Genomic DNA, 12,254 nt, shown 5'->3' with positions numbered 1-12,254 from the left:
ACATAAGTTATAATAGCTATAGTATCAGCTGGTATTGTGATCACTGTATCAATTACTTTATAATCTAAAAATCGTAGTTGCCGGTAATGCAACATTACTACATATATATAGTTTTGTGAAAGTTTCTACTACTATTTGTTATTTATTTATCTTTATTTTTTAATTAAAAAATATACTTTTAACTTTTCTTTTCTCAAAGTATGGAATAATGATGTTTAGAAGAATTTTAACATTACGCACATCGAATGGTTTACCTTTTTTAACACCAGGTAATTTTAATGTATTTTAATTTGTTATAGCTGTATTTATTATTTAAAATGTTTTTTATAAATTGATCGAATATATTTTATTGTCGTACAATCTTATTAAGCCATCCTTTAAAGAAAACCTTTGACATAGGTATCTCATCAACATCTAAGGTTATATCTCGAACATTATCAGAGCAAGAAGACATAGACGTTGTAGAAAAATGGGATTTATTAAGTGCTGTTTGCTTAGAACGTCATCCAGTAATTACAAAACCCATGCTAGATATAGAAGCAAGATACCAAAACATGCTACAACAGATAGAATATGAAAACAGTATGATATCAGACTTTGAAATACGAAAACAAAAGGACAAAAGTCAGAGAATACAAGCATCTGCTGGAAAAACAGATAATATTATTTCTAAGGAAACAATACAAGACATTGAAGATTCTTGGGAAGAAGAATTCAAAAACTTTAAATTTGCTTCGAGAATAAGTGGTATGTATCTATGTATGATTTTATTTTTCTAAATGGTAATTATAATACCTTCTACATTCAACTTCTATAATTATAGAAGTTGAAGAAGATAATGCAGTTGTATCACTGAAACGCAAGCTGGATAAAAATTTAATGTTATTAGTAGAACAAAAAGTTGGCAATTCTAATTTGTGGATTCCTCCACAAAGTATAAGAAGACATAGAGAAACTATGATACAAGTAAGAACTACATGACTTTTATTTTTGTTTTACAATCTTTTTTGTGTAAATACCAACAAAATATTTGTTTCTACCACTTCAGACTGCATATAGAACTGTACAAGAATTGTGCGGAAATAACATCAAAGTACAATTTTATGGCAATGCGCCAATTGGATTTTATCAATATAAGTATCCTAAAAATATACAAGAGAAAGGCCGAAATGGAGCAAAAATTTTCTACTTTTTAGCAAAATATATAAGTGGAGATATTTCTCCCAATGTAAAGCACTGTTGGTTAGATAGAGAAGAACTTAAAAAAGCTTTACACCCTGATGTTCGCAGAAGTATAGCTAAATTCTTATTACCTGATTAAATTACTGTACAATATAAGGTAGACAACTTTTAAATACATATATAGAACAAGGAGTATTGTTTATCTTTATACAATATTCAAATGGTAAATTTTAATTCTTTTACAATATCTATATATTTGTATTATTCTCTTATAATATTTTTCTTCTAATGTATAAATGTTGACAATGTAGAAGACAAAAGATCTGAAAGAGGTTAAGTTCTTTATTATGTTTTTATTATGAACAATTCCTTTTTGAAGAACAAAGTCAAATATGCCTGTGCCTGTTTAGTAAATAAATGCTTATTCTCTCAAACTAGAAATTCAGAAATGAATGAGGACCAGACTAGTGTTTGTCAAAATCTCCCGCATCTTCTTCTTCCAGTATATTTTGAATCTTCTGGAACTTTCCTTCCTTGTTTTCGACGTCTTTCTTTCTTTTCAATAATCCACTCTTTACTATTCTTCAGATATTTGCCTTTGGTTTTTTTCATCCGTTCCCTGAAGAAACAAAGAGATCAAATTAAATAACTATAATAAAATTAGAAACTGGGCAATAATTTAACATAAATCAAAGCAATGCGGAACTTAACCTTCTAGACGTGTAAGAGACATTTGAGTTAAGTTCATTCACACCTAAAGCTTGTGGAAGAACAGAAGGTCCACCTGTCATTAAAACTAAAAAGTATTTTTTTGCTTTAGTACTGTTTGGAAAATCTATAATCACGCCTCCATAAAAGCCTGCTTTTGTTGCTTGTGTTGTAATTAATTCAATCTGTGCGCTATTTTCAGGGTAAAATTGAAACACAGCTCTAGCTGATCTCGACAAACATGAAAACAAGGTAGAAAAAAATTTATATAATCGTCTTGATGGATCATGTGAATTTTTATCTGCGTTACATAACCATTGTAATGCAGAAATACTAATTGCTCCATCAAAACATCCTGCTTTAAATGGCATTCCTTGGCCCATATCTCCTAAAATTAAATCTCCATCTACTTCTCTTTCTAATGCTACACCTGTTGGATACATGTAATGAAAATAGTTAAAATTAAACAAAATATTATCTTATTGAAAGTATACAATTTCCGATATACTTGCCAAGCATTGCTGAAGATATATCGATTCCTATCCATACATGTTCATCTTCCTCGATTACACTGCCACTTAAACCAGAACCACAACCAATATCTAAGAGTAAAGAAGTCTTATCTTCTGGTAATAGAAGAAGTTCTATGGCCCGTCTACACATTTGATTTTGTATATCTATCATTCGAGAACTATGGAGAACAAGTTTTCAAATATATTTGTTTAAAGTCAAAGGCTATAATAATTAAAAAATATACCATTATTAGAGATCTTACTTTTGCGTATATTTTTGAGCTTCTAACTCATTGTAGAACTGCAATAAAAAAGAAGACAGATAAAAACATCACTGTCACAATCAATTTAAATGTTTATTCTTACCAGTTCAGGTGGTGCTAGATGTTCTGGACGTCTCGACATTTTATATTCTTATTTAATTATTTTTCGCTGTTTTAAATTATTGTTATTATTACTTCAAACCATATGTCTCACATCATATTACTGTATTTTCATGTGCACGTGTATATAGTACGTTTTTGAATGATCTAATTGGTTAGCATTAACAAAATTATTTTATTTAAATCTAACCTTTATTTTTACAACATTTACAGTAACCTCTGCAATAGATTTCTTTTTAAATTACGATATATAACATTATAATATAATAAAAACAAATTTCAATATAATCTATTTCATTTCGTACCTAACTTTAAATTCGCTGCTAATGTATGTAAAATACAAGTAACTCATATTATAAATACATCTACTCTAGTTAAACTATCATATCTAATCATAAACATTATTAGAATAGATGTTTGACCAACACCATAGAATCATGGAACACTATAACCATCTAGCGGCGGCAGATGGATAAGAAGACAGATTGATTTCCAATGAGGAGTCGAAGTCCGGTCTCCTGTGTAACAATTAGGGATACTGATCGCTGTACAATTGAGGAGTTATATAATACCTCTATAATAAAATTTAAAAATTAAATTTCTTGATGTACAAGGCAAATTCTTGAACTATTCAGGAATTAAATTAAAGCTTACTGAATATATTGGGAAATATTTTAATTTATACGATACAATATGCAAAAGAAGAGAAAAAGAAAAAATGAAAAAGTTTTAATTGTCACAAAGAACTATTTAAAAGAATTGGTTTTTGAATCATTATAATTTCTATCTATTATTTTTAAACGTAATTATTTTATTCTAATTTGTAAAAATAGTATGACATGTTAGCACAGACATACAAAAAACTAGGTTTTGTAAGTATCTTATCTATAATATTACTAAACACGACTAATAAAAATTACTTGTATTTACATACATAAATATGTATATGGTGTCTATTATTTAACTGAGTTAATATAGTGTTAGTTTAGAAAGTAATATCAGCAATGGGTTTAGAATTTTGTGTTTAAACAAATGCAATATGAATTCCTTCTCTATATAGGCTTATCTTTTGATTAAAATTAATATTTTATATATTAAATGAATTTTGTTTTTGACAGTTTATTCTAGAGAAATCATTGAAAGATAGATGCATCTCCTAAGATAAAAAAACAATATACAATATGTTTACTATAGTGGCTTGTTATTGATAGTTTTAAAAAGGAATAACTAGAATCATTTTTGTGCTTAGAAATCATTGTTATATATAATGTGAAAACAAAAAAAATTGAAAATAATGATATTAGTAATATCAATACTGATTGCAATGTACAATGCCATACTGTAAGATCATGAATGTTGACAGTAATAACGACAACAATTATTATTATTATTATTATTATTATTATTAGTATTATTATTATTACATATTAATAATATAAATAATAATAACGACGATGATGATGATGATGGCAATGATGATAGTGACGATAATAATAATAATTGATATTTGAAATTAATTAAGATAAATGTGACAATGAGAGTGGTGCTAGTAATGTTGGTAAGGACAGCAAGATTAACAGAAATATCTGATAGATATACAATAGAAATAATAATAGTAGAAGCAATTTTAACAAAAATAATAGACAGCAATAACAATAAAGCTATTGAAAAGGACGAGAATAACAATTTCACAAGAAGAAATGATATGAAGATTGATATTACGACTATAATAACGTGATAGTAATAATAAAAATTATTGAAAAGATATGACAGCGACAATGAAAATTATGATACACTATTTCTACATGTTCCGGCGATAACTTGTTATTAAGTGCAACTTAATCCATAGTCTTTATAAATTCAATCGCGGAACAAAATTGCGTCCACCAATATTGTTCTTCTCCTCCTAATCGATTCCCATAGAAACTATCCACATATTGTATAGTGGAAAGCAAGGACGGTGGGTTAGTCTGAAAATATAATCGAAGAAACTATTACTACCCTTAGTGTCAAATATTAATAACCAACTTGTATATACATATACAAGTTGAAAAGAAAGAAAGTGGAATGAAACACTTGCTTTAATGATAACGTAGACTAATACAGGAATTAGATCATCGGCTGCGGGTACTCCCCTCTCGGTTGCCATCGAAAGCAAGTTCATGATGGTGGTAGCACAACGAAAGACACATTGCAACTTATCTCTAGGTGTCTTATATGCTGATATCACAGCTAATTCCGCTTGAGCCCATGGCCAGGGACATTCGTAATGGTATATTTTAGGAATTCGTAAATCCTTGTGGTTCGGTGTTACAACATTGGCCAGTTTTTTAATATGATCATGAAGTAATTGGTCCCTATAAACGTCACCATCTCCATTTGGATAAAGCGCGTTGTGGTAAACACGTGCCATTACAGTCCTTTCAACTACAACTCTTGCCAAATTTAGTTGATTTTCGCAAGCACCTATATTGACAGTGCAATCATTTACAAACAACCATAGTAATTAATATATTATATCAAGTTGTTTGTAAGCTCGAATTAATTAACATTTACTCACACTGCCAAATTGAATCATTGTCTATTTTTGCATTAAGTTTACTTAGAAAGCTATCGACCAAGTCTTGTTTTTCATCTGCTAATGTTAACTTTTTAAATTCATCACAAAAACGTAGTAAAAGGGATTCTTTTTTTTCTAAAAAAACTTTCACGCAAGCAGATACAAGATGATTATTGACAGCATCTCGATCACATTTCACTCTAATACATAATCTACAATTGTGTAAAGATATTAACATTGCTTTGAATGTTATTGAAGAAATTGTGCGCGCGCGCACATATTTATACTTTTAAAAAGGTCGGTAACTATACCTATCCAAGTGAGCCAATGTAGAGAGTAATCCTTGACGACATCTAATCAAATACGCAATATAAGGAGATCGTTTTTGGTAATCTTCGCGCAACGATTTAAATAATTTTCTACACCCGTCATCGTTAAATAATCTAACGCAACGTAGTGTTTCGTGTAAATGCGCTATCAACGCTCTGTCTTGTAAATTGATAGCTTCTGCCAACTGCAACTGCAGGAAGGCGACTAATTCATTTTCTTTTTGCGACCAATAATTCCGCTGTAACAAATAAATTGTTATTTTTTTTCTGTTAGCATCATGACGTTCAGTTTCAATCTCAATTTGTAAGAAACATTTAATACGATTACAAGCTTTAGCACCTCGGATGCAGCACTCCAAGGAATATGTTGGAGATCAGCGGTACTAAGTACCATTCGCAATTTTCTTTTTGCATCAGCAAATGCGTAGGAAAGCTCAACGTTATTCGGATCTATAAGAAGCCTTTCATCCTCGGTAGGTTCTTTCGTACGAGACTGATTACTTTCTACAGATACTTCCGTATCGCTTGCTGCACTCGGTTTCCTCCTGTATTTAGCTAAGATATCGTCCGTACTATCTAGAAAATTTTTAAATAATTTTCATTACCTTGAAATTAACGTTTCTTCCCTTGTGTCTATGTTTTTCCCCCATTTTTATTTTTTTTTAGTTTTGCCTTTACAACGATTATTACAATGCAAAATGTTAAAGGAAGCAATATTTACCACCGCTCGGGTTACCGGCTGATGACACATCTTCTGACATTATTCTACGTAATCTATGTCGTCCTATGTCAATATTATCGCCGATGGCTTCTCGATCGTAACATCTGCCGATATCGTCTGTGCCACGAATCGCCTTACCCCGCCGATTTCGCAGAGACATTTTCAGTTTTCCAAAAAAACTTCTTTTATTTTTCTGATCATCGTCCAACAATTCCTTGTCTCCGCGTTCCGCAGTCATATCGAAGCTAATACTTTTTGGTATGGCTCCACTGGATACGGTTGGTTTCGGACAGTCATTGATCGTCATATCGCAACTCTCATTCATTGCTCCCATCGATATTGGCAACTCCGAACTTGTAGTTTTTATTCGTGTGTCAGAACCAGAACTACTGCTGGATGCCAAGCTCCCGGTACTTAATCCAACAACACCGTCCGGGCCATTTTCGTTAACAGTTTCGTCAACCGAACTGACTAAGCTACTTTCTAATTCCTGCGACTAAAACACGCTTCGAAAATTAACTATACCGTAACTATTAAACAACCAGTCGAATGCTATATAAAACCGCGCAATTGCATCGAAGAAATCGAAGATAATATAATAATAACAATAATAATAATAGTAAGAATAAAATAGTAGTAGCACTAAGAACAACAATAACAATAATTTAGAAAAAACAAACCTCTAATTTTATGTTGGTATTGTGCGATTTTTCTGTGCTCGACAATGTGGGCGGTGATATATGATTGGCTAATAATAAAGCTGGTGCAACTGCTGCTACACTGATACGATTATGAGTCGAAGAAGTTTGTTCCATTTGACTTTTTCCATTCTCAATGTGAAGTTTGTCTATGAGATGGACTAATCTGTCCTCGCATATGGATTTATCATAATTTGTTGAGCTACCGTCAATGCTGTTGGCATTTTTGTCGACATATTCTGTCACGCTTGATTGATAATCAGACCTGCTTGCATTTTGTCCAGTTACATTTAAGGACGATGCCGAGAGAGAGTTTGTTGGTGAAAGAACAACAGTTGTAGGAAATTGCATATTTTCCTGGCTCATCGATATCGATCGAAGATTCGTTGTTGACACACATTCGGTTGTTGTAACATTTTCTAAACATTAAGGACTCATATAAGTGCTAGGAATTGAATATAAAATAAGAATATCAAGTAATAAGATGTGTTTGAAATTATTAACTGTTCTTACGAGGAATCGCTTGTATCATGGTTTTTTCGGTTATTTCGGCTTCGCTACGAGGTTCAACTTCGATTTCGGATCTTGCGGTATCATCAGATCTAAAATATGATAATAATTAATGCATCATCTACTTTTTCTGTATTTTCCTCATCTTTCTTTTTCTTTTATATTGTTTTATTATTTCTCCATTCTCTTCTTTTTTTATTATCTATATAGCATACCTTGCAACGCTAGCAGTATCGTCGGTATCAACCTCTGTCAATCTTTCAGAATCACTAGCTAATACATCGGTACTCCATGCTTCCGATGCAGTTTCGCTAACATCTAGTACGGCTTGTGGTACTGATTCTGACGTTGTTGGTAAAACTGGAGGAGTTTGCTCAGACGAATGAGGATACAATACTTTCTCTTGTTGCTCGATTATTTCGCTATCGGAAGCCAGAACATCAGTTGACCAGGTATCAGATACCATCGAAACAGTTTCATCTCCTGAAAATGTACGAGTGCAAACGTTAAAATAAAAGATGTATAAACATATTGTGTATTCATAGGAAATTATTTCTTTTTATTTCTTAAATACCTTCAATCAATTTTTTAATTTCAAATTTACAGAACTTGTCATCTATTTCGCATCGACTTTGTTTGGTCGGTATATTCGACGGAGGTAAATCTAATTGTCGAGTTTCACCCACTGTCCGTCCTTCATCTCCTTCGGTAATTTGAGATGACGGGGTGTCACGACCTAGATTCAATTGTCAAATGATCCAATACGATTCTCGTTACACTTACACTTAAATAAAATTTATTTAACAAAACCTGATATATTAGGCGTTCCTCGTCCTGATACACTGGCAGATACCATATCTGAGAGATTATCATTTTGATCTTCCGTTTCCAATTCAAGCGAGGAAGCGACACTGTGGTTTGATGCAGCTTCTGATACCGCTTCTAAATTATCCGAAGTATTTCCGATAAAACCATCGAATAAAACTAATAACATTCAACGTTAATGATTATCCTTTATAAAGTACAAATACTAACTTCTAATATTTTAATACCTTCATCATGAGATAGCGAAAATCTTGTCTTTTTTTCTTGACTTTCTGTACGTTCAACACCACAATTGTTTTGTCTGTCATGCACATTGGATATGTCATCAGAAAGATTTAGATTAACTGAACCATTATCTATATTGGATTGAAGTTCTGTGCATAACACCTATCATATATATAAAAAACAGAAAAAGTAATCATTTGACAAACAGTTGATTATCGTTTAGTTAAATATCGGTTAACTGTTTGAGTCCCAGGAGTCATTGAAAAAACAGGGTCGATAAATCCCGAACAGCGCGATAGCGCTTGTCTTAATCGATTGCGAAGAAGATCAAGCGGCGCAATAGCGCTCGTTATAATTGTTACTTTATGAAATACATATATATTATTATATACACGTACTATTAGTTTATAAATATTTAAAGTTTTGTTCAATAAAAATTATTGAGAAGATAACAATGAAATACAAAATACCGTCAGTCGTCCGTAGCGTTCAAATGTAGTGGGACATAAAATCGAAACAGCGCGATCGCGCTGCTTGGGTCTCAGACGGTTAAAAAAACTAATGTATACCTTTTGTTCACTAAGAAGTCCTACGAATTCTCCTGTATTTGGTCCAAATGGAATTACAAGAACATCTTGAGGATTTTTATCAACAGATTCTTCTTCAGGGGTTGAAGTGCCATTCAATTCATCTACCCCGTCATTAGTCGTATTAGACGAGTATGATGACGATGATGATACTCGAATTCCTCGACCCTTTCCTAGAGAAATCAAAGTTTAATATCCCTTCTTTTGGTAAATACGACTTCTTTATTTATCTCTCACTTTATCCTTAAATACTGAATTATACACGCGTAAGAACGCGTAACTTTGTACGTACTTTATTTCTTTAATGAATGATTTACGTTAAAAATATTTATTTAAAGATTATACTTGGAAATTTCTCATTTAAAAAAATGCAATGAATCCTATGAAGAATGCTAAATATATATTTGCATGTGCATTCGAAAGACAAGTTTAATTTTAGGATATCAAATAAAATACATTTAATATCAGCATTTCGCGATATAAATCGTGAAGTATGAGACGATTCTGAATTTCGTCATTGGACTAAAAAAGAAAAGATGAAACGAAGGAATAAAACTAATGATTGGACATACCTTTTCCTAATAAACCTCCCTTCTTGTTGGTAGTTTCAACAGAAGCATTGTTCGCCAATTTATTAGTAGTTAAGGAACCGGAAGGTAACTGAGAGAGCATATCAATCAATTGTTTCTTTTCAAACGCAGCGGACCGTGAAGCGTTTTCTACCGTAGTTTCTTTAGCTATAGTTTGCAGAAACGTAATTAATGTATTCAATTCCGTTTCTGTAAATAAAGCAGCGGAGCGAGAAAGACCTCGAAGTTTATTATTATCGATGATATTAGGCTCGTCCTCGAGTTCTTCTGCACCGTCCACCATCGCATCTATTATAGAAGAAACGGAATCCTTATCGAACTTCTTGTATAGATCAAATGTTTTGCTGTCAACAGCCTGGTATTTCATTAAGGAAAGCATTTGCAAAATTTGTCCAACTTGCATGAGATTGAATCGGGCAATGTAGCTAATAGGCGCATCAGTGATACCATATGGCTCTGGATTTACTATTGCAGGACATATGAAATATGTAAAAACCAAATCAGTGCACATTGCATGTACCTCTTTTGAATCAACATTCCCACTTTTTCCCAAAAGTCCTGCCATCTGTCTAACCAACCAACATACACTACTTGGAAAACAATGCATATTTTCTCGTATACTGATTATAAATCTTTGTGTAATGTGGAATAGAGAATTAATTGTCCAGAGCCTATAACGTTGTAGCTTTATTTCATACTCTGCAGTACCTTCCTTGCCAAATTTCTTTAATCTTTCAGATGGAGGAAATCTTATGGGTGCTTTATCTGGGTCAATATCAAGAAACATTTCATCTTCCATTAATAACTGTACAATAGGGTTATGTAAAGCAGCAGTTAAGAAAAACTTTGCTGAAAATAGACTCTCATGAAAAACTGAATAAAACCTAGAGAAAGCACATGTGCTGTGTCTGAGTAATCTCCGAGGATTATCAGATGGTACAATTTGTAGCAGCATTAGATGTTTCAGTAACTTTAAAACCAAAATTTTATCCTCTGGTAATAAACAACTACCATATAAACCAGCTGCTAATGATTGGACTATAGTTTGCACAGAGTCTGGTAGTAATTTGTCCCCCTCAACTAAACATGATGCAATTAGCTTTGGAGACTTTCTAAGAGCACCTAAGAATTCCCCATATGACAAACATGTCTGATAACGTAAATACTTGTACACATCGACAAAATTTGAATTTTCCAATGTATTTGCTCTTTGACAACAAGATGCTGGTGTACAGTATGGTTTAGACATTATCAACTGATTAAGATTAACTCTTTGCTGCGCTGTAATCCATGCTTGTTGTGCTAAATTGGATGATGCATATAACACCTAAAAAAATCCAAACAATTCTTTGTTTAAATGTCATAAACCATTTCCATATTTTTATTTATTTGTTACCAAAAATTAACTATTACATACCTTTTCATTGAGTATTTGTAAATTTTGTTGTTCCGAAGTAACAAACAGGCGTTCTTGACGCAAATGATTGGCTAATTCGATTATATCCCATTGCAATGTTCCCAGGGATTCTACACTATTTGCCGATGACATTACTAAGCATACCCAGGAGAACAATGAGTATCGTGAAATAATTTTCAAAATCTTCCCTCCTTAGATTCTAGATATTAATGGTTACTAATGTATCAAAGCTTCTTACATACTTGTCAAATGTATCATTTTAACATACTGTATTGCACTTGATTTAATAAAAAAACTATACCTGTATATAATGATAAATAAGATAAGTTGTTTTTATTTTCTTTGTTTAACGGAAAGTAAAATATTTAGATAAACTAGAAGAAAATAAATGATTGTTAGAAAATATAAGAAAAGAATCTCAACTAATCGCGTCGATTTAAATTCCTTTTTAAAACGACGATGGCTTAAATTCTTTTATTCGATTAAGTTATTCTTAAAACCGGTAGTTACGCGTTGCTTGCAGAATTAAGGTTTTTTACTGTTGTCCTTTTTATCTCGAAACAATATTCGCACCGACGCACAATCATTTTCCTTTATAGGTTAGAATTTTCTTCGACAAATGGCTGTACCTGTACTTTAAATCGAAATCTAAATCTTCGTATGATTGTTCGATTACTCGACAATGATTTGAATGTTGAACTAATGACCGATTTGTCTATTTTAAAAAATCAATGTTTTACTTTTAAACAAAACTTTGTTTAATATGCAAACGGACTTAAATAAAATCGCTTTTTCAAATATATATATTTTCTATTTTATTTAAATTATGTATTAAATTTCTTGCATAATATGAATTTGAGCAGTTAAAATTTTCAATTTTATAATTTATATAAATAAAAGAATATGCATTCTTTTTTTTTGTCTTACTTTCTTTTTCTTCGTTCAAATTTCATATTTAAATTCTATTATAGATTATAAGTAGTAGCTGATGGTGATAAAGCAATAAA

At 31.7% G+C, this 12,254-nt stretch overlaps 3 protein-coding genes across 6 annotated transcripts; 1 reads left to right on the top strand and 2 right to left on the bottom strand.

Annotated features, from left to right (window-relative positions):
- The first annotated feature begins 22 nt into the window (after positions 1 to 22).
- Positions 23 to 1,616, top strand: LOC100743341 (39S ribosomal protein L46, mitochondrial). The gene is made up of 4 exons (XM_003487550.4): positions 23 to 269; positions 400 to 747; positions 824 to 966; positions 1,049 to 1,616. The coding sequence occupies exons 1-4, from the start codon at positions 209 to 211 to the stop codon at positions 1,319 to 1,321; spliced, it is 825 nt and encodes a 274-aa protein (XP_003487598.1). The 5' UTR covers positions 23 to 208; the 3' UTR covers positions 1,322 to 1,616.
- On the bottom strand, positions 1,420 to 3,203 carry LOC100743219 (probable 18S rRNA (guanine-N(7))-methyltransferase). The gene is made up of 5 exons (XM_012382554.3): positions 2,769 to 3,203; positions 2,666 to 2,703; positions 2,403 to 2,581; positions 1,894 to 2,320; positions 1,420 to 1,801 (listed from the first exon to the last, which is right to left on the bottom strand). Exons 1-5 carry the CDS (start codon positions 2,805 to 2,807, stop codon positions 1,657 to 1,659), a joined length of 828 nt encoding a protein of 275 aa, XP_012237977.1. The 5' UTR covers positions 2,808 to 3,203; the 3' UTR covers positions 1,420 to 1,656.
- Positions 3,204 to 4,575: 1,372 nt separating this feature from the next.
- LOC100743100 (GTPase-activating protein and VPS9 domain-containing protein 1) lies at positions 4,576 to 12,053 on the bottom strand. 4 transcript variants are annotated; one of them, XM_033319471.1, is made up of 16 exons: positions 11,877 to 12,053; positions 11,248 to 11,446; positions 9,813 to 11,157; positions 9,223 to 9,413; positions 8,656 to 8,815; positions 8,414 to 8,587; positions 8,178 to 8,339; positions 7,819 to 8,086; positions 7,598 to 7,695; positions 7,076 to 7,512; positions 6,396 to 6,891; positions 6,015 to 6,250; positions 5,657 to 5,913; positions 5,346 to 5,557; positions 4,866 to 5,251; positions 4,576 to 4,755 (listed from the first exon to the last, which is right to left on the bottom strand). In XM_033319471.1, exons 2-16 carry the CDS (start codon positions 11,377 to 11,379, stop codon positions 4,624 to 4,626), a joined length of 4,686 nt encoding a protein of 1,561 aa, XP_033175362.1. In that variant the 5' UTR covers positions 11,380 to 11,446; positions 11,877 to 12,053; the 3' UTR covers positions 4,576 to 4,623. The 4 variants fall into 4 exon arrangements, with proteins under 4 accessions (XP_033175362.1, XP_012237972.1, XP_024221679.1 ...); XM_012382549.3 differs by lacking the exon at positions 11,877 to 12,053 and adding an exon at positions 11,549 to 11,621; XM_024365911.2 differs by lacking the exon at positions 11,877 to 12,053 and adding an exon at positions 11,549 to 11,621 and having other exon boundaries at positions 5,346 to 5,545.
- Positions 12,054 to 12,254: the final 201 nt, after the last annotated feature.

The sequence above is a fragment of the Bombus impatiens genome, unplaced genomic scaffold, assembly GCF_000188095.3.
Source record: "Bombus impatiens unplaced genomic scaffold, BIMP_2.2 scf_0155, whole genome shotgun sequence".
Classification (NCBI taxonomy): domain Eukaryota; kingdom Metazoa; phylum Arthropoda; class Insecta; order Hymenoptera; family Apidae; genus Bombus; species Bombus impatiens.
This window is presented reverse-complemented; position numbering and strand designations above follow the sequence as displayed.

What these genes read in the sequence shown, in the direction of transcription:
- LOC100743341 (XM_003487550.4), top strand. Translation starts at nt 209, where the DNA reads ATGATGTTTAGAAGAATTTTAACATTACGCACATCGAATGGTTTACCT. An exon ending in TTTACCTTTTTTAACACCAG is followed by an intron (nt 270 to 399) that starts GTAATTTTAATG and finishes CCTTTGACATAG; the next exon opens with GTATCTCATCAACATCTAAG. An exon ending in ATAGAGAAACTATGATACAA is followed by an intron (nt 967 to 1,048) that starts GTAAGAACTACA and finishes CTACCACTTCAG; the next exon opens with ACTGCATATAGAACTGTACA.
- LOC100743219 (XM_012382554.3), bottom strand. Translation starts at nt 2,807, where the DNA reads ATGTCGAGACGTCCAGAACATCTAGCACCACCTGAACTG. An exon ending in ATCTAGCACCACCTGAACTG is followed by an intron (nt 2,704 to 2,768) that starts GTAAGAATAAAC and finishes TTTTTATTGCAG; the next exon opens with TTCTACAATGAGTTAGAAGC. An exon ending in GTCTCTTACACGTCTAGAAG is followed by an intron (nt 1,802 to 1,893) that starts GTTAAGTTCCGC and finishes TTGTTTCTTCAG; the next exon opens with GGAACGGATGAAAAAAACCA.
- LOC100743100 (XM_033319471.1), bottom strand. Translation starts at nt 11,379, where the DNA reads ATGTCATCGGCAAATAGTGTAGAATCCCTGGGAACATTGCAATGGGAT. An exon ending in TTCGCTATCTCATGATGAAG is followed by an intron (nt 8,588 to 8,655) that starts GTATTAAAATAT and finishes GAATGTTATTAG; the next exon opens with TTTTATTCGATGGTTTTATC. An exon ending in AGCGATTCCTCGTAAGAACA is followed by an intron (nt 7,513 to 7,597) that starts GTTAATAATTTC and finishes CTTAATGTTTAG; the next exon opens with AAAATGTTACAACAACCGAA.